Source organism: Canis lupus, chromosome 10 (genome assembly GCF_048164855.1).
Source record: "Canis lupus baileyi chromosome 10, mCanLup2.hap1, whole genome shotgun sequence".
Classification (NCBI taxonomy): Eukaryota; Metazoa; Chordata; class Mammalia; order Carnivora; family Canidae; genus Canis; species Canis lupus.
In genome coordinates, this window is record NC_132847.1 from 60,129,059 (window position 1) to 60,150,285 (window position 21,227).

Here is a 21,227-nt window from a genome sequence, read left to right on the forward strand (position 1 = left end):
CGGGAGGCAGGAACTATATGTGCAAAGGCACTGGGGCAGGAGGAGGGTCTCAAATAGAAGAATTTTAAAAAGGCCACTGTGGCCAGAACAGGGAGGTCACAGGAGAGCACAATATTAGATGAAGTGAAGAAATGTCTATTTCCTAGACACTAAAGAAAGTGCAGTGTTGGGATCCCTGGGTGGCGCAGTGGTTTGGCGCCTGCCTTTGGCCCAGGGTGTGATCCTGGAGACTGGGATCGAGTCCCGCATCGGGCTCCCGGTGCATGGAGCCTGCTTCTCCCTCTGCCTGTGTCTCTGCCTCTCTCTCTATGACTATCATAAATAAATAAAATAAATAAAAAAAAAGAAAGTGCAGTGTTTATTCAATCATTCCTTACAGGACATCATTTATCCAATCATGTTTCTTCAACATGTAGAGCACTGAGAAAGCCTACTTGCTGCTGAGTGACTTGAGGCATTAGAAAGTTGTAGTTAATTATAACATAAGATAGAAAAGGAAAGATGTCATCAGAAACGTAAAGCTAAGAGCTATAAGAATTCAGAGAATTGAGTTGTTGGGAAATTCCTAGAATTCTTGCTGGTAACAAATAGAGGAAGACTTGTCTTTGCAGGAAGTACTGTTTGATCCTGACGAAGACAAGGGGGGCGGCAGGTCCCATAACCACAGAAATGGGAAAGGGAGAGGTGGGGATCACAGCAACTGGTGCAATGTGGCTGAAGGACTGGAGTAAAATACCGAAGTGAAATGGAAGGAACCAGCTCAATGGGAGTTTTGAATGTTTGGCCAAGACATGTGATTTCTATAGGACACCGAAAGAGTGATAGAAAGCACACAAGAATGACTGAATCAGGATTCTATTCTAGAAAGATTAATCGGGCATTGTGAAGGGGAGGGACTGGCAGCTGGGAGGGCAGCTCACAACCAAGGACAACCACATGTGCTTGTCTGGAAAATGAGAGCCTGCAGTAGCCTGAACGAAGCCCTGGAGGTGAAAGGCTGGGTGCACGCATCTGCTTGGCTGTCGAAGCAAAGTACCACAAAGTGGGGCTTAAACAGAAGCTGTCTCCCAGTTCTGGAGACTACAAGTCTGAAATCAAGATGTCAGCAGGGCCATGTTCCCTCTGAAACCTTAGAGGGGTCCTTCTTTGCTTATTCCAAGCATCTGACAGTTTGTTGGCCGTCTTTGCATCCGTTGGTTTGCAGCTGCGTAAATCCAACCTCTGCCTCATGCTCATGGTGCTCTCCCTGTGTCTGTCTCTCCAGAGTGACCGTTTTCTTAGAAGGACACCAGGCATGTTGGATTAGGGACCCATCCCTCTAGAGTGTCTAGAGTGTGACCACACCTCAATTTAGCTAATCATGTCTGCAATGAGCCTATTTCCAAACCAGGCCTTGTTCTGAAGTACCAGGGGGTTAGTTCATTAGAACCTCATCATTGTGTTTTGGGGAACACAATTCAACCCATAACACCAGGCCTGAAGTCTTACTGGACAGAAGGATGGGGGGGGCGGACAGAGGCGAGGCCCCACGTGGGACTGCACTGGCTCCTCTGGCTGAGCAGCCCCGCATGCTCAGATGTTGCAGGAAGCCACTTAAAATGTGATGAGAGGGGCACCCCTTACGGGTCCCTGGGCTCCCCCATGATGCCGCCTTCTCATCTGACGTGTCCCGAAACTCCACCACTTCCCACAGCTGCATCGGGACAGAGGGTCTTCGGAGGCCTTGGGTATGACAGAGGGAATGTGAGGTCAATTTCTCACCTTCTTAGACTTGATTAATGATGTTTGTGAAGAACAAAAAAAGATGGCTTTTCTGATCGTTTGTGACACTTCACATCATAGCCGCTAGATGGCAAGCTTCACACATTTCCAAGCTTTCTGGGTTTTTTCCAGCCAGAATCTTGAGAGCCTTGGAAGCAACTACTTACTTATTAGCACGAAGAATAAATAGGGAGGAGTCCTGTTTCATGTGATTCCCCTATAGATTTCAGCGTATGGAAATCCGAAAACCTGGAAGGAAGACTGTCTCTCACAATAATCCTAATCAGTTTGAGCACTGTTCACACCTTTCAGTTGCATAGTAAATAACTATATTCATAAATATTCATGACTCCACTGAATGTAACCAGGGGAAAAAGCAAAAACTATTAACAGTATATCATCTTGGGCATAATTTATGCCCAAGCATCTCTTGTATACAAAGGAAGAGACCCTTATTCCATGAGCTCTGTTTACTTGGTCATTAGCAAGGGTGAAGGGGGCACCCGCTGGAATTAGTTTTTCTCATAACAAAATTCAAACTTCTGTCATGCACTATAAGCAGAGAGCAACAGAGCACCAGCCCCACCTTTGTGATGATGTGGCAGGAGAGGAAAACCACACAGGAGAACTCTAGGGCTCCAGCCTGCCCATCCGGTAACCTGACTTTGAAATACCAGTGATCACATTTAAAGAAAATAGTTAACTGCTGTTTCCCTAAAAATCTGATCTAAGTGCCTCTTAATGGTCTGCATACACCATTTTCAGGTTTCCCCGCTCAAACTTAGAAGCTGAGTTGGAAGAAAGGAATAACACGATACGGTAACAGCTGGTTAATCCAGCACTCTGCAAGGCAGAAAATTCCAGAATCATGTATTTCCCAAGTCCTCCAGGAAAACAGTCTTCAGTTTTATAGCGTGTAAGTAACACAGAAAAGAATCTTTACGGTGGAATTGTAAGAGGCGTGTAATGATAAGAAGCTCCCACTTTTTTGGAGACGGGTCCAAAAGCTGGTCCAGAGGGTGCACCAACTGTAATTTCTTACACGTGCTTGTTATTTACCAAATATTTTTTTCTTCTGCACACGTAACTCTATACTCAGGGAAAGAGGAGGGAACATTTATTAACATCAGTATTCTTCCTAAAATAACTTGTTAAATATATTTCACTATTTAGAAGTAGATTCCATTATCGTTCCCAGTTTGGGGGGAAGGATCTGAAGTTTTCGAAGCTGCATGGCTTGCATGGACACACAGTGATGGAGCGGGGTGTCAAACCTCAGTATGCCTACTTTTGGAGCTGAAATTTTTTCAGTTATTTCAGACTGCCTTCCATATGGAGATTTAAAAGGATGTCTCTGCGGTAGTGGGAGTAACAGGGGAGCTATACGTCAGAACACAAGGCAAGGTGGCCGTCTATGATCTCAGAATCCCTAAGGAGGGCACCACTAGGAGGGCATGAAGTCCTGTCCATCCAGCAGAACTGGGTGCAGTGTCTCCGGAGGGTGGGGCCAAACCATATCGCTTGCAATATGGTTTGCAATCCGTGCCTCAGTGTCTTGCTCATACTCTGGCTGGAGGGTTCTTTCCCCTACAGGGGTGACCTCCTCCAGGAAGCCCTCTCTGATTCATTCTTACTCTTCCATAAGTGATTCATGGGCTTGCCCGTGTCTTCTTCTCCTGCTGTCTCTGTGACGATGTGGTTTGTTCACAGGTCTGTCTGTCTCCCTGCCTGTGAGTTCTGTATTCCTCTCTGCATCGGCTGCACCTGATGCAGGGCTGGCACACAGGGCTTCAATACATGTGTGCTGATGAGTGGGTGGATGGATGGATGAATTTGTTCAGGTAGCAGAGCATAAGAAGGTAAGGCCTTTCTGAGATTGGCCTCCCTTTCTTCATGCACAATTCCACACCACATCATAAAAGGACACACGTACAGTGTTGTGCTTCTCAGGTTTCCAGAAAGCACTACCTGGATAGGATCCATCTGACCTTATGCTTGGCTTAAATATGAAACTTAATTACTTAGGCTATTCCAAGGGAAGCACTCAGCTGTCAAGGTGGCTCCCGACATACACGGGTTTTCAATTTAAAGCAATCTACAGTCATTAACTCTCCTTGCCTCGCCATAACTTTCATCAGGTTGGATAGCAGTGACATTTTAAATTGAAAAAGGAAGGGGTAGGGATGAGAGGGGCAGGAGGCTGTTGAGATGTGACCTAGTTGTCAAGAGCAGAAAAGACTGCATTAAAACTCACTCCTCCCCCACCCCCATACCATTCCCTTTGGGTTTTAAAGACAAAATGGAAGGAAAACTGACAGCATTGAAGCCTCTTGATGTGACTTATGTGATCTATTTGGCTTTCAATGTGTAGTTGGTTAATCCTTTCCTCCCCGTCTCCCCTGCCCCCCTAAATATTAATGGAAGGAAGAATGGATTTACCACAAGACAACTCCATTTTATCAGTGAACAAACTAGTAAGCCTCCTATGGGATGCATGTTTTGGTGGTCTTGGGCCATGGTCAGAGATGGAGAGCCCAGACTGGAGGCCAGTCAGTTCACTGTCCTTCTCTGTGTCCCAGGATCCGTGTCTTTTAGGACAGGATCCCTCTAAACCTGTCGGCCTGAGAACTACAGCGTTCTTTGAGCTGGACATGCTACACAGCTCAATCTTAAGGTGAGAAAACAAACCTGAGAGAACTTTAGGGATTCGTTGAAGGTCACTCAGTTGGTTCATGGCAGACAAATATGATGACTACCATTCATTCAGCACCTGCTTTTCTAGATGGCAGGCGCTTTTATGTACATTATCTCTGTTCCTTACACCAAGCCAGAAGCACCAAATATTGTTCTCTCCAATGAGCAGAGGAGACTCAGAGAGGTTAAGCAATTTGCATTCGATGTTTTGATGTACCTTTGTGACGGAGATATTTTGAGACCGGTTATTTTTACATTTGCACCTCTACAGTGCTCTTGAAAACAAATCATTTACCGTCAGCTTTAAAAAAATAACCTAATAATGAGCTTAGCAGACATCTCACTTCATCTCTGCCCAGTGGTCCCATCCCTTATTAAATGAAGTTCAGGACTGGAGAGGCCATGGATGGAGCAATTTCAGGGATGTAGTAAAGGTGAAGTTGAAGATGAGCTCGGAAATGGAATGGGGGCAAAGTTTCTTATTGTGCACTTCCCTTGAGATTAAGAAACACCGAAAAGTACAATGATTTACCTTTAGACTGTTCCAAAATTTACTTCTCCTTTTCCTTACACCATGCAATCAAGGTCTCTGAACTCCTGAGATGGAACTCCTTTCCCGGCAATGTTTAACTTCCTGCTTAGTATGTATTTGTTTGTCTCAGCACTCAATAACAGCACAAGGACACCCTTGGATTCAGAGGAATCGTTTAACAATCCGGCAAGATATGGATTCAATTGAGGTTGAGAGAGGTTAAGTAACTTTTCCAAGGACATAAAGCTGCCTCCTCATAGCCTGGCTCCCAAGTGTTGCTACAGTGGACCTGGTTGTACTTCTCTCTCTTTTTTGACTAAGGCAAGGCATAAGCTGTCTGCCTACAGGTTGGACCTGGGTTTCGGTGCAGAAAGTGCACATTCTCAGATGGTCAGGCTGCGGGCACTTTCCTCTAACTGTCCCATCTCCATCTTCATCTACCATGAGGGGCTGTGCTGGACATTCTTTTGCCCTTCCAGATCCACTCTCCATCTTTCTCCATCCACCTTTGTGCCCTGGGGAGGTCCTCTGTGGACCATAGTGATAGGATCCCTTTACCTAAGGCGGTAGTGGGAGATGATGATGAGGCAAGAGGAGACTGAGGTCAGGTATTTATTCTCTGGCCATTTCCTAGCCGGGTCACTGTGGGTTGGCTATGTCCCTTGTCAAAGGCTGGCTCTGACATCAGACACCCCATATTGGAAGCCTGCTTCTACCATCAGCTTGCCTTGGGCAAGTTGCTAAGTTACTCAGTCTCCACTTCTTCATCTCTTCTGTGGTTCCTGTTAGGAAGCCCTCTGCCATCGCCTCCCTGGGCTCTAGGAATGGCTCTCTCCATTTTTCTTCTTGATCCTAGATATGATAATGGCTTCTTCACTTTACTTGCCCTGGGAGAATGTGCTATTTCTGTTGGTTTCCTTAAACCATACTTTTGCAAATGGTTTCTTAGAAACTCCTCAGACTCTTTGAGTGTGATATCCATTCTCTGCCAAGACCACTATTTCCTCTTCCTTCTCTACTATTTCCAGTTGGTTAAAATGTTCAACCAATTAGGTCTTCAATCCATTATTTAAAAGATATCATCACAGATCTTCATAGTTTTTTAAAGAATTTTGGTTTGCTAAACTGTGGTCTATGGTCTACCATCTTCCTGTTCCTGGTTTGCAAGTAACAGATTTCACAAAACAGTTGCCCTGGAACCCTAAATTCACTCAGTGACTTTACCAAAAAAATTACATTTTTTGCTTAGTCAAAAGGAAATGGAGGAATTTAAAGTCTACCATACATTTCTCCAGTGGAACTGAGTGACAAGGAAGGAGTCTGCTCTGGGCACAGAGTTGTGTTAGGACGACTATGGAGAAACAACTGAAGTCAATTTAAAATTCCACTCTGAGAACTGCCGGAGTCTGGTCAGCAGAACTGGACCTGCAATTTTCTAGGTGACTCTGGGGACCAGATAAAGCCCTGGAATTAAAAAAAAAATGAGTTTATCCTCCAGAGAGACTGCAGCTAGACAGCTCTGGGGTTGCCATGAGATGCGAGGTGAATACATCAAGATTCTCACAGGGGAGGAAGTACTAATGTCCAATTACCAGAAATAGGAAGAAAAAGCATCTTTCATGTCATGTTAGTAGGTGACCATATTACTCATTAGCCAAACTAGGATATTTTTTCAGAGTACAAGGGTGCTTAATTACTCTGTGGCTTAATTACTAGGACTGGACCTGGAAAATGGGAGGTCAGGTCAGAAATTAACAGAGTGATGTTTTCCACAAGAGCCCCTATTGGGAGAGGTGCCCTCCAGAATATACCTGCTTCTGCTGCACTGTGCACTGTAGCCCTCCCTCTGGGAGGGGGGGTGAAAGAGTGGGACGTGTCTATTAAACTACTATTTTATTTACTCTATTTACTCTATTTACTTTATTTACTCTATTATTTATCCTTTCAACAGAAGAGATGAAGAAGTGGAGACTGAGTGACTTAGCAACTTGCCCCAGGCAAGCTGATGGTAGAAGCAGGCTTCCAATATGGGGTGTCTGATGTCAGAGCCAGTCTTTGTTTCTCTGCACTATCATAGCCTAGCAATGTATGGCATTTAAGACAAAAGGGCTGATAAAGTACTAACAGGTATGCTTCCTTCTTCTGACCTTTTCTGGGAGAAGAGTTAAAAAAAAAAAAAGCAGGTGGAAAATCATGGATCAAGCAAAGGGAAATCCAGCAGGCAGAGGGCCTTCACAGAGGACACCAAGCTCAGCTGAAGATTGGCTTCATTTAATTACATTCTACCTGTAGGTTTTGTGAGGGTGACATTCAGAAATTCTATCTTAGGTTTTGTACAAGACAAATGTGTCAGCCTGCACAAGGATGTGTACTGCTGTTTAAATGCACACAGGTGAGCATTGTCATAAGCAGTTATTGCATGGACTGGGAGATGCCATAGTACAGAGCACCATTCCTCAGAAAGAATAGCTCCCTGTATGTTCAGAATGTTCCCCGAGGCTGGGAGTGGCCCTCTTACCACCACACATACAGACTCTTCTTTCATTTCTGTCTCTGAGACAGAATTAAGAATACGCATCTCTTCCATTCTCTTCATTCCTACCCCTCCCCTCCTTCCAAATTCAGCTGATCCATACGACCAGGTTGGTCTTAACAATCATAACTTTTTAAAAAAGATTTTATTTATTTATTCATGAGACACACAGAGAGTGGCAGAGGGAGAAGCAGGCTGTCTGTGGGGGGCCTGATGTGGGACCGGACCTGAGCCAAAGGCAGACGCTCAACTACTGAGCCACTCGGGTGCCCCAACAACCATAACTTGATCCTGTTATCAGTCTCTTATTCAGCTGCTTCCAGTTCAATACACCCAGAATTTCCCACAATGCCTCTCCCCTGAATTTGGCCCATTAAAAGCCATGGCTGAAAAAAAATTCAGTGTATTTTGTATGCATCATCTAAACAGTTTATGACTTCTGCTGATTATTTGTTATTCAAAATCTGTCCTCTTATTTGTCCATACTTAATTGGTTTTGTTTGAAATTACGGTCAGTCCTGGGATATTTATTTATTTATTTATTATTTAAAAAAATATTTTATTTATTCATGAGGGAGAGAGAGAGAGAGAGAGAGAGAGAGAGAGGCAGAGGGAGAAGCAGGCTCCATGCAGGGAGCCCAACGTGGGACTCGATCCCGGATCTACCAGGATCACGCCCTGGATCGAAGGCCGCGCTAAACCTCTGAGCCACCCAGGCTGCCCTAGTCCTGGGATATTTATGATAAAACTTCAAAATCCTTAAAAGCATAAGTGACCTTGTGGTTAGTATATTTGGGTATAAGCTCAATATTTTACAAGCTTTATCTGACAATTTTTACTATAATCCTATAGATATTCCCACCACCAATTTGCAGAAGATGAGGCTTAGAACCGTCAAGTATCACGTCCTATATCACAAACCTGAAAGGGTTAAAATCCAGAACTGTCTCGAAAGCCCGTTTTCAACCATGATGTTATACTGTAAAGAATATTGATATTTTTATCTCAGGATAATGTAAAGGGAAACCATAATCACTGGTCAAAGCTGAGAGGACTCCTGTAGATGATAAAATCCAAATACCTTATTGTATAGATGAATGGAAGTGAGTGGGATAAGAGCAGAAGCAACTTTCAATTTGTAGAGTGAGTGTAGAAGAGGTCAGTGATTGCTTATTTAGCATCCACTCTCCCATCTCCTTCTTCCTAAGGGAATCTTGCTTTTGTTTAGGTCTTCTCTATGTGATCATATATTTCAAGGGATGCTGGCCCATCATCAGTCCAAGGGGATGACTCATGATTGGTCTAATCCATCATGGTGATCTCATTCCCCTCACACTGACTGGATTACATAGGGCAGATGACACAATTTTGGCCAATGAAATATGAGGAAATACACTGCTGGTCTTTGGGGAAGGTTTTCTCACTTCTATAAAGAACTGCAGGAAGACACCTGAAGATATCTATGAACCTCAGGAAATTCTCCTGACAGAGGGAGAGGAATATTAGTACTTTCATTATTTACTATTTATTGTGTCAGGTTTCTTACTAGGTCTATACCTAGTAAATAATAAATGATCTCCTCTTCTTAGAACAAAATAGCAAGGCAGGTTTTATCATATTCATTTATGGATGAGGAAACTCAGACTTCATAGCAGTTAAGTCATTCAGTTGTTAATTGGTAGATTCAGGATACAAGTCCAGAAATGTATGGCTTCAAATTTATCATGCTTTGTGGTAGCTCCTTTCATATTGGAATAAATAGACTTCTGCTAGTCCCCAAAAGGATATTCCCCTCTATGTGTCCAATGGGGTCAGATGGTCCCTTTAGCTGATAGCTCCATCTGACGGTCCTCTGAACAGCCTAGAGGTGTGATCAGGAGGTGCAAATCATTCTATATGGTTGGCTTTGGGGACATGACTGGGAGGCTCCTTTTGTCTAATGTTTTGCTGTTAACCTTCAATCACTTGGAAATTTTAGCATTAGTTAACCATGGTCACAGCAAATAGTAGAAAACACCAAGCGATTTGTACAATTTAAACAATTGGTTTGTTTGCTTCTTGGCTGACTTGACTTAATTCAGTTCATTAGTATAAGACCAATTTTACTTCTTTTAGAAAGAGCCATGCAAACCACTCCAAATAAAAATAAAAATGCCTGACTAACAGGGTTGTAGTAGGAACCAATGAGTTCATTGGTTTTGTCACATGGTAGGAAAGTGAACATGCTAGTTTCCTAAGTCCCTCATTTTCCTCTTTGCTTTCTTTAAATCTTTGCCCTATGACCATCTTCTCAATGAGCTATACTAAATTAAAAAGGAAGATATGATTCGGATTGAAACAGGGATTATGGGCAGGGTCTGGAGAAGTGAGATTTCAGCTGGGAATTTATTTATTTAAAAAAAAGATTTTATTTATTTATTTGAGAGAGAGAGGGTGAGAGAGCACAAGCAGGGACAGGGACAGAAGGAGAGGGAGAAACAGACTCCTCGCTGAGCAGGGAGACTGATGCAGGGCAGACACTTCACCAACACAGCTAGCCAGGGGCCCCTCAACTAGGAATTTATAAGAGGCATTAGCTGGTAAACGTCAGGGGTAAGAGTATTTGGGAAGGATGATCCAATAACATGTGCCAAGTTGCCAAGACAGGGAAGCCACTCGCATTTCTCTAAAATAACCATTGTGAAAAAAAAAAATAAAAAAAAAAACAAAAACAAACAAAAAAATAAAATAAAATAACCATTGTGGGGGTCCCTGGGTGGCTCAGTTGGTTGAATGTCTGACTCTCTTGGTTTTGGCTCAGGTCGTGATCTCAAGGTCGTGAGATCAAGCCCCAGGTCGCTCTCTGGGCTCAGCTCAGAGTCTGCTCTAGACCCTCTCCCTCTGCCCCTCCCCCTGCTTGTGAGCACATATACGTGTGAGCCCTCTTTCTCTCAAATAAATAAATAAATAAATAAATAAATAAATAAATAAAATCTTTAGAAAAATAAATAAAATGGCCATGGTTGTGGGAATGTAATGAGGCAGGAGGCAGGTGATTTGAGATGAGACTGAAGATGTAGGCAGTCCCACAGGGCAGTGTAGCCATGTTCTGCATTTCAGATTGTTCCCTAATTAACATGACAGGCCAATGCAGACTTCTAAACAAAAGAGTGAACTGCCATGTAGAAAACAAATTGGAGAAAGGCAGGCATGGAAACAGAAAACAGTTAGGAGACTTTTGCAGTGGTCTGGATGAAGGATGAGGGCTTGAACTACAGCAATGACAGTGAAGATGGCAATAAATGGGCATACTTGAGATATATTTTATAGAAGGGAAAATGTGGCTTGTTGATGGTTGCAAAAGGGGGAGATATGGAAGGCATGAAGGATCCTTGACAGTTTCTGGAATGAGTCACTGAATGGACAGAGGCGCCATTACCCAAAATATGAAGCACAGGAGGAAAAGCAGATTTAGGAGAGAAGATCAAAGGTTCAGTTTTTGACAAGTTGAATGTGAGATGCCTGTAGGATATTCAAGAGTGGAAAGTAGACATATGGTTCTGGAGCTCAGAAGAATCTTTAGATATGTAAATTTGTGAGTTGTTGGCAATTAGAGGTTATGTGAAGCCATTGTTGTTGGCTGTAGTGTTGTGTTTTTAAATGTCTGGCTGATCTTGTACTAGTTTATTTGGCTTCTCTTTTAAATACCTGAACCTATGGTTCTTGTTATATCTTTTAGTTTCCTATCTTAATTATTCACTTTCATGATTTCTTTCTAATTATATTATAAAGGCACAGCACTGCAATAGAAATAAGTGGATTTTGACTATTTGTGGGCCTTGGGCAAATCACTTAGATCTCTAGGTATTAGTTTCTCATCTGTAAAAGAAAGGTTTTGGTTGTTTTCAGTTTAAAAAAATCTATGATTTGGTAATCTAAGAATTACCCATTAAGGTGTGTTTATTTTGTGAACCCACAAAGGATTCATGGTTGGACCGCTGGGAAATACTTTGAGTAGATCCTGAAGGATCTACTGAAGTTCATATCATTAGTCCAGTAATTAACAATTGAACCAAACTCTGTTAATGACAATCTTAGATACTATTGCTGTAATTCAAACAGCATTTCTTCTGCATTTTGGGATATAACATATAGAAAAAAAGTGGAAAATTCAGACATTGACTCATCAAAATGGCATCATATTTAAATCCAAGACAAACTAGTCTTTATGCAAATTCCTACCGGAATGTACACTCTTCAAGTGGAGTTAGGAGTAATGCAAACATCATGGTGAGTTCTAGTAGATGTAATAGCCTAGATTATTGACCACAAGACATATGTAACATAGCATTTCTTCATATTCTTCAAGGTAAAGTGATACAAAGAATCAACATTATCAGCACTCTTTTTCCTTACCTCAGTGACAGCAAAGCTTCTCTTTCCACAGGGAACCACTTTGTACCACTTATCATGCAACACATCCATGAACCCATGTGACTTGTATTGGCTGATTAGCTCGGATATATTGGAGGTCAGTGGAGAGTTGGGTGGGAGGCCAATGCCATATCCTAGAAGAAAATATAATACCAGATCAGCTTTTAATTTGAGAGTATCCTAAGAGGTGCCACCACACTTATGTGATATTGCTATCAGATCTGGTAACAAGGGTAGGATGAGCTTTCACCATCTTTCTTTCAAAGGACTCAGTAATATCCAAGGTATGATTACTATGCATCTGCTGCCTTTCTGAATAGAAGAGATGATTCTGGAAAGGAGAGGAATCTGTGCACTGTGTTTTAGTGGCACACTGTATTCCAAGGTCTTTTGTCCTTCCTTTCAAGATAATTTTTGAGAAGATACCTTTGAGGCCTTTACCAGGACTAGGATTGCCTACCCACCTCTCTTACAACCCCTCCTGTGAACCTTAACACACACAATTGGATTAATTATAATCCCTGGTTTATGACATTCTCTCATCACTGGCCATGCATGAACCTCTCTTGCTTTTATTTTGTCAATTTTTAAATAATGAGACCATGTGAACATACAATATAACATGAGAATTAAAACATCCACAAAAATTTGTCAAAAAAAAAAGTCTGGTAAGGCCAGGTGTTGGAGAAGATGTAGGTCCATAACATCACTTATTATGTTGCTTCTGTGAATACAAATTAATATAACCATTGTGGAAAATAGTTTGCTATTATTTTGTATAGTTGAACATTTATATCTGCTAGGACCAGTAATTTTAAAGTACATTCCTAAAGAGCTCTCTACAACCATACCAGGAGATATGTGCCAGAATGTTCTAGAGGCACTATTCATAGTAAACATTTGGAAAAAAATGTTCTTTGAAAAAAGAATGGATAAATAAATTGTGGAATATTTACAAAATTGGAATATTATATAGTGTGTAACATATGAACTAGAATTACATGGTATAATATGGATGACTCTCAGCAATACTGAATAAAAAAGGTCAGTCCCAGAAGAGTATAGCATGAATCCATTGTATAAATTTAAACACATCCAAAATAAAATAGTGTATTTTTTAGGAATTCATATGTATGTGGCAAAAGTACAGTTAGAAAGAAAATCAAGGAACTAATAAGCCAAATATCCAGGATAGTGGTTATTTAAGGCAAGAGAGGCAGGGGAAAGGATGAAGGAGGAACACAAAGGTGAATGTAATGTGTTGTTAGAGTTTTATTAATCAGCTTGGACTCTGTATCCTCACTCTGTGGTTTTACTTCCTTTCCAAACTACTAATTCACTGTTACTCTCTTTGATGAGCCATGTGAAAGGGCTAATTAACTAATTTTATCTTTAGTTATTGGATAACATAGTCCAAAAAGATATTTCACCCTCAGGATGATTGAGGAAGATAAATAAAAAGTATAACTGGTTCTTTTTTCATTGATAAAGACTAAAAGGCTGTCAAGAATTCAAAAATACTTCATGAAAACAAATACTTGCTATAATTATTCTATCTTACAATTTATTTCTGGACATTAGTTTTTGTTCCATTTTTTATTGCAGATACACAAATCCTTTTTTAAAAAATGAGGCCTGAGATGTGTTTATAACCAATAAAAGAGAAGAAATAAATAATGCAGAAAATATTTTTGAATTTTAAAGAGCTGTATGGGATTTTGTCTGTTGCCTAACAATGGCAAGTCAAGGAAATGATGACAACGTCAAGAGCATGATTAGAATTTTCCATTCAAAGAGCTATTTTGAGTGCCTACTTTGTGCTTAGTAGTTTTGGTTTGAAAAGCAAGACTGACAATACAAGACTTTACATAGGCAGCCTGTTCTGCTGATGTTATCATTAAATAACATTTTTTTATAATGGGTAACAACAAGGAAGTAACCAGTTTTCTTTAGAAACTTTTATTACAATGAACACTACTGACAACTCAATTGCATTTTCATTCATTCAGTATTTATTTACATGTCAGGCACAATACTAGTCATATGTCTAATAAAATTCAATGACTTACTGACTCATCCATCCATTCATCATTCATTCATTCATTCATTCATTCATTCAACAAATGTTTGCTGAGGAATAGGCACTGCATTAAGTGATCAGGATTTAGCAGTGAACAAGGCATATATAGTCCCTGTTACTGAGTGTATATGACATTATGGAGATAGTTATTGTTGCACTATGTAATGATTATTTCATTGCTAGTGACATAGATGCCATGAGAGAGAACTGGGGCATATAAAACATATAGTAGGAAGACTTGGAACTATCTGCTGGAAATGGGTTGATCATCAGGATAACTAATACCAGGTTTGCTGAATATTACACCATTTTCCCCTTAAGCAATAACTTTCAAAACAATTTCTAACAGGTATTGAGAGATTAGTATACACTATGTGCCAAAATAAACTTTATATGTACCTTACCTCATTTTATAGATCATGCACTAGACTAAGATTGTATACTAGACTGTGGTATGTAGTTGAGTTAAATCATTCTGGAATTTAATAAGAACTGGAACATATTGATCCCTACTGTCTACCAGGTAATATTCCACATGTGTCTAACCCCTGTATGAACTTATACATGATAAGTATTACTTTAGGACTTAAAGAGTGAATAAGTAAACTGACCAAGGTCACACAGTTTGTAGTTGGCAAAGCTAGCATTTGAAAGTAGGTCTCTTTGAGTCTAAAGCCAATCCTCTTTCTACTGTGTCCAAAACTAGATATGATCAAGACAAGGGAATACTTGGCCTATTTCCTCCTCTTCAACACAGGTTCTATCACTACAGTCATATTGATGTAATCTCCCTGAACCAGGCAATTCAGTAAAGAACCACAATCAAAAAAAAAAAAAAAAAAAAAAGAACCGCAATCATCTAAATTGATGGCTTTTTTTCAGCAAACAGATATATATGTCATTCATGGACAGATTGTTTATACACTTTTCAATAAGTTGTGTAAATAAATGTAAGTACAGCCCTGACTGATAGATGATTATACATATATGAAGAAATTAACTAGCAAGGATACTCCCTGACTATATCTTTTCTTCTAAGAATCATCTCAAAGCCAACAATTTGAGCCCAGGTTAAGTTAATAATGGCAAAATGTTTTCATTTTTCATTTGATATGCACTTATTGCACACTATTCATCTATTTATAATTCCACAAACATGTGTTGAATGCTTATTCTGTGCCAAATACTCCACCAAAGGCTATGGAGGCTTCCAAGCTAACTCAGACACCATTTCTATCCTTATGAAGCTCATGGGGGCATTGGGGAGATGAAGTAGACATAAATAGCTACACAACGTGGTAGAAAGTTACAGGACTTTTCTGGAAAACAAGATAGATGATGCATAAATTCAATAAAGGTCAAATAGAAAAACTGGATGCAATGAGGAGGATAGATAAAATTCTATGGAGTTTAGAGGAATGAGCTTGCTACCCAATGAGAGGATGAGAGGAGGCATCTTAGATTGATTCTTGATAGTGGCATTTAGGGTAGATGAGACAAAAATGCATGATGTAAAGTTTAAAAAGCTGAAATTAATACTTATGATAAATCTACATATTCTAAGAATAGAATTTTGGCACTACAACAAAAGTATTAAAAATGCCTTAGGGAAAAAGCTATGTTGAAGTTGCAGGGACATTTATAAAAAATTGCTACCTAGGAAATAATAAATATTAAATCACTCTACTCCATCACTTCAAGGTTAATTTGCAATCTGCTAAAAATAGATTACTAGCCTTTTAAATTTTCTATTTTAATATATATTGAGTATTGATATTTAAATGATTATTAGCATTAATAATGATTATTATGAGCTAATTAAAATAAACTATGCATATAGAACAAGGGGAGAAATTTCTCATGGGAAAAAGAGTTATGTGGTGATTAGAAGAGGTATTTGTTAAAAGACATAAAAATCCATTTTATTCAGAAACACAAAATAGTAAAACCTTGAAAGTTTCATTTCTGTCCTTCTCTTTATTAGTTGCTTTTCAAATTTGATTGTGTTCATTGGTTAAAGAATTTTTATTTTTAAATTGCTGACTCAACCTAGCAGCCTGAGTTGCTTTCATTATCATTAGAAACGTGGCTTTGCAATAAAGAAGAGGTTGACTATTTTGTGGTTGATGGATGAAGCAAAATGGAATCCTTCAACCCTAAAGATGAAGGCATCAGGCACCCTGGAAATTGGATACAGCTTAATAGCCCAAGAGAACAATTTTCAGAACAGAATTCTGATCTTTTCCCCATGGATAAATCAGCTTTACTCAGCTAAGAGTGGGGGAAATATATTTTGGCTAGCAAATGTATAGTTGGAAATTCATAGACTAAAAGAATCTTCCTGAAATGTAGTTGGGTAATAGATATTTTGAAAATGAGATCTTAGGGTTAAAAAGGCTTCAGGAAGAAAGATTAATTCATTTTTGCTGTCTCTCCTTGGAATACCATATTTAGCTACTCTGGGGCAATGGTTGAGAACATATTGTAATAGCCCCAACTGTAAAGCAGACTTTAAGAATGGGTTTCCCTTACCCCCAAGCACATGAGAGTGAAGAGAGGAGTGCGTGGGAAAAGCTGAGATATAGGAAAGCTATCTATCCTGGGGTAATTTTATAGGGAATCCGTCTCAGTCTATTAATTCAATATACCGAATAATAATTTACTAGGCACTCTATGCTTATCCATGCTTCATATGTATTATTTTACTTAACCCTCACGACTCCACTCTAGATGTGGCATTCATAAGCCCATTATGCAGATGAGAGGCCTGAAGAACAGATGAAATGACTTGCTCAATGGGGCACAGTTGATAACAGCAACTGTATTCTAACCCAAGCACTCAGGTTCCAGAGCTAGTGCTCCAAGCACTGTATTAAATAATTAGTGGAAAGCAAGTAAAAGAACAAACTCAAAAACAAGCAAAGGTCTTTGGCAGAAAGGTCACAAATCATTACCGTGCAGTTCCATTACTCTTTCTTCCCATCTGACCTTTATTGTCAGCTAACTCCAATGCATAAATTTGGGACATGTATTCATTTATCTTAACACTTTCTTTTTTTCCAGAGCACATGATATGTCTTTGTGTCTCTGGTGTATGGTATTTAATATGACGAAAGACTTTCCACATGCTTCTGAATTCTGAATAGTTTCCGTTTGCTGAGCTGAGTCCTCAGGAAAAGGTTTCAAACTCAAAGTGGAGCCACTGGCTCACATGTGCCTCACCTTTGCCTTTGAAGCCTAAATAAGGGGTGCCTGGGTGGCTCAATGGTTGAGTGTCTGCCTTTGGCTAAGGTTGTGATCCCCTGGTCCCCTGGTCCTGGGATCATAGTTCCACATTAGGCTCCCCTCAGGGAGCCTGCTTCTCCCTCTGCCTATGTCTCTGCTCCGCCCCCCACCCTGTCTTTCATGAATAAATAACTAAAATCTTAAAAAGAATATTGAAGCCTAAATAAATGCAGAATGGTGAAGTTGGGAGGGGTGAGCAGTACTCACAAGGAGTTGGTGGGGTATCAGTACTATATAAAGTTAAGGTAGATTCAACATGAAGAAATTAATGGACTCTGTCTTCCCTCCTAAGTTCCCAAAGCCATTTAAGCACTTGGGAAACTATCTGCAGATACCAGGGTCCTTTCATGAACTCCATCAATATATGAATTAGATACTTATTTCAAATTTAACCTCATGAGTTACATACTAGGTAATACATCATCAATAACATCACTGTTATTACACAGGTGATACAGATACATATATATAAAACATTCCTGTAAACTAAAAGGGTAAGAATTGTTTGTAAATTTCATGACATTTTAATGCATATAATGTCTAATTAATTAGTAAGTCCACATTTTTATAAGTTCAAGAAACATAAATGTTGTCAAAGCATATAATATTTTTAAAAATTTCCTTGAGAGAAATATTCCCTAAAAATTTATGAGATTAACATTTTTTTTTTTAAAAAGATTTTGCTTATTCATGAGAGGCACAGAGAGAGAGAGAGAGATGTAGAGACACAGGCAGAGGGAGAAGCAGGCTCCATGGAGGAAGCCCAATGTGGGACTCAATCCCGGGTCTCCAGGACCAGGCCCTGGGCTGCAGGCAGGCGCTAAACTACTGAGCCACCCGGGCTGCCCGAGATTAACATATTTTAAAAAAGCAGTGATCAAGACTTTTACTAGTATCCCTATTACATTGTTGTTTGTGACTTTTAAGTATCCTCTCTTTGTGCTTTACCAAGTTGTTGTCAGGCTGTGAACTTGTTGGGAGGGGTAGTACTGAATTAAAATTTCTGATTTGCACCTTACCCAGAATAAACCACCAGTGTGTTTTATTTATTTATTTATTTTAAGAATAAACCAACAAGGAGGAGAATGTTTCCTATTCAAGTCTGTAGTCTTTCTGTTCTCTTGCAGAAAGTTCTTTCATGCGCCATTTTGTGCTTATCCCCTTTGAAAACAATGTGGTGTGTGGAGATGATGGGAACTGTAAGATACTAAGTCTCAGGAGCACAGATGGAAATGTAAACAGGAAACCAGTGGGGAGTTAATTGTGTGGCATCTGGCACTGGGGTCTAGCAGAGGCAAACAAGCCATCTCACCACTGTTTTTTGACAAGATAGGGTTGCCCCCTGAAGACAAAGGTGGAGAATGGAGTCCCTCATTCTTATGCCTGCTACAAATGATTCATTGTTAGTAGCTGCTAAAGGCAGAAGGGACCTCAGTTACCCAGTGTATCTAGGACAGAAAAAAAAAGTAACATTCCTTTCATATCCCCAGATGCCACAAAAATGGGAATTTTTCCATCGTTACATCAAAATGGGGTTCTATGATAAATGTTCTATTGGTTTTCTTGCTTTTTCTTTCATTCTTTTGTTCTTTAGATTGTGCTGCCTCAGATTGTAGTTTTAATAGAAGACAACTACCACTAAATCTCTCTCTTCCTGAGTTCTATCCCTGGTTCAGGTGGAGGTCACTTTGCCTGGAGAAAAGATTGATTTCTCTTAGGAGAAGGCTCAAAGAAACATCAGCTCTTACATTCTCATTTATCACAAAAACAAAGACTGAAGTAAAAATTTTGCTGATATGTTTAGAGGAGACAGAGACCAACTGTAGCTGGGAGATTGGAATCAGAATAGTTTTGATACACTAGTTAACATACGGAAAAGCAGGGTTTTCTGGAATAGGAGTTGGGCACCCTCATGGGATTGTTTCAAGTCAAAGTGTTTTCTGACAAGTGAGCATGGCTGTCTTGAGAGCCAGCATGTACTGTCAGAGAAGGGAAGCTGGGAATTGGGAGATGTGAAATTTGCTGGTTCAAACTATCAGCTCCATATATCAACTGTTGTCCAGAATGAAAGGAGCAACTGACAAAGCAATCCTTCTCTGGTCCTGAAGTTTGATTGATTGGTTGATGAAGTTGGGAGTAAAAATTTGCTACCTGCGGGGAGAAAGGCAAACCTGAGGTCCCAAACAAGGTTTTATTTAGGATTCTTAAAGGTTATTAAGGTATAGAAGGAGATTTCTTTTTCTATTGTTTTCCCATCTAGTGGAAAAACATTTATTTAGAAACCATGATATTTGGATTCTAATTCCAATATTATCATTTAATTGTGATTATGAAAAAAGTAATGTAATGTCCCTGAGCTTTCTTGTGGATAAAATGAGTAGATTGGATTAGATCGTCATTGAGGTCCTTCCAGTTGTAGAATGCAATCATCCTAGCTTTTGCGACAGATTCATTGTAGGAATTAGAAAATAAAGATTAAATTAAAATTGGACTCCCCGTTTGTTACACTGCACCACCACTCTCAGGTATTTGAAGCAACATCATTTGGGTAACAATGTTTGTTGTTTTTTTAACAATTGGGTAAATAAATTTTTGTGGAGTAGGTGAAAAATAAATTCCTAACTCCAGCAACTTAATAGCTAAATACTTATGAGTTGAAAATGAAAACAAGGCAAGATGAGTAGCTTTTTGCCTCTGACTTTGGTATTTATGACTTGCTAGGTTGGCAAACCGAGCACATCCTGAGTCAAAGTGAATCAAGAGTGACTGGCTAATACCTTCTATAGCAAATGGCTTCCCCACGGTTAGAAGTTTGCAGTCAGCGTCTATTGACACTTCATAATCCAGAAGGGCTTTGTCCATGATGAAGGCATCTAGTTTCTCTGGATCATTCCTATATTTAAGACCAAGAGAATAAAAGAGAAAAATGATTCATTAATAGACAGAAAGTTTGACAGCTGGCTTTTGTTTAGGGGACAGAAACCTGGAAAGGACAGCACAAGTTAGGTAGCTGCTGACTCAGCCTTGTTGACATCTCACTGACCCATAGAGAACAGACCAGAGGAAACAGACACTTTTCTAAGAGTGCATGACATCTCTCCAATGGGTTTATCTACCATTTCCTTTTATTACTTCTAAAGCCAACAATAAAGCCAAAGTGACTGAATTGAATGGGAAGGCTCAGTTCTCTTACATTAACTGAGTGACTGGATTGTTCTCCACACACTGTATCACTCATAATGACTGTGAGGTGGGGGGTATTATCCCATTTTAGTAGATGAGGAAATTGAGGCTCAGAGAGTCAAAGTAACTGGATCCAGGTTACATAGCTAGTAAGTATTGGAGCCAGGTGGTCTCATTAATCAGTGTGTGGAGATTTTTATTTCTTTCTGTCAAAATCACTATCATATTCTTCAGCAATCAGGCATCATTTCACATTTAGGAATACATATTAAGGAAATACAAATATGAGATCCAGGATTCCTGGGGAAAGAGAGCTAAGGTCTCTTTAAAGTCCATCGCTAGTATCCATTAACTGAAAGCGGAAGCACAGGTAATAGTAACGGGTCTTAGTGATCTACTTTATTAATACATCTCTAAAGATCCATGTTTCACTCCTATCTTAGGAAGTGATTCAGGCAGGGATCATTTAAAGTAGGTGTTCCTGGACTGTATCAGTGAATAAGACGTGGACTGGGCTCAAGATACCAACAGATGACTTGTGCATTCTTCATGTGTTCTCCTCATTTCTTAAATGTAGGCACAGAAATGGTCCAGAGATAGGTATGTCTCAGCACCGGTTGAGCTCCCAATTACAAAGGAGGTAAGGAAGAAGGAATTTTAAAAGAAACTCTTTTAAGGTATATGCAATGACTCTTGTTTTCAGCTACTTCAAATCATTTTTGGACAGCTGTAGGACATATAGCCAT

General features: G+C 39.9%; 1 protein-coding gene across 2 annotated transcripts in view; it reads right to left on the bottom strand.

Annotated features, from left to right (window-relative positions):
• Window positions 1–21,227, bottom strand: part of GRIN3A (glutamate ionotropic receptor NMDA type subunit 3A) — a 151,621-nt gene that overhangs the window by 28,884 nt on the left and 101,510 nt on the right. For both annotated transcript variants that reach the window (XM_072842169.1, XM_072842170.1), the window contains exons 5-6: window positions 20,076–20,191; window positions 11,916–12,067 (exon numbers count right to left, since the gene is read on the bottom strand). In XM_072842169.1, the coding sequence (XP_072698270.1) occupies window positions 11,916–12,067; window positions 20,076–20,191 (268 nt within the window). The remainder of the gene's footprint in view (window positions 1–11,915; window positions 12,068–20,075; window positions 20,192–21,227) is intronic.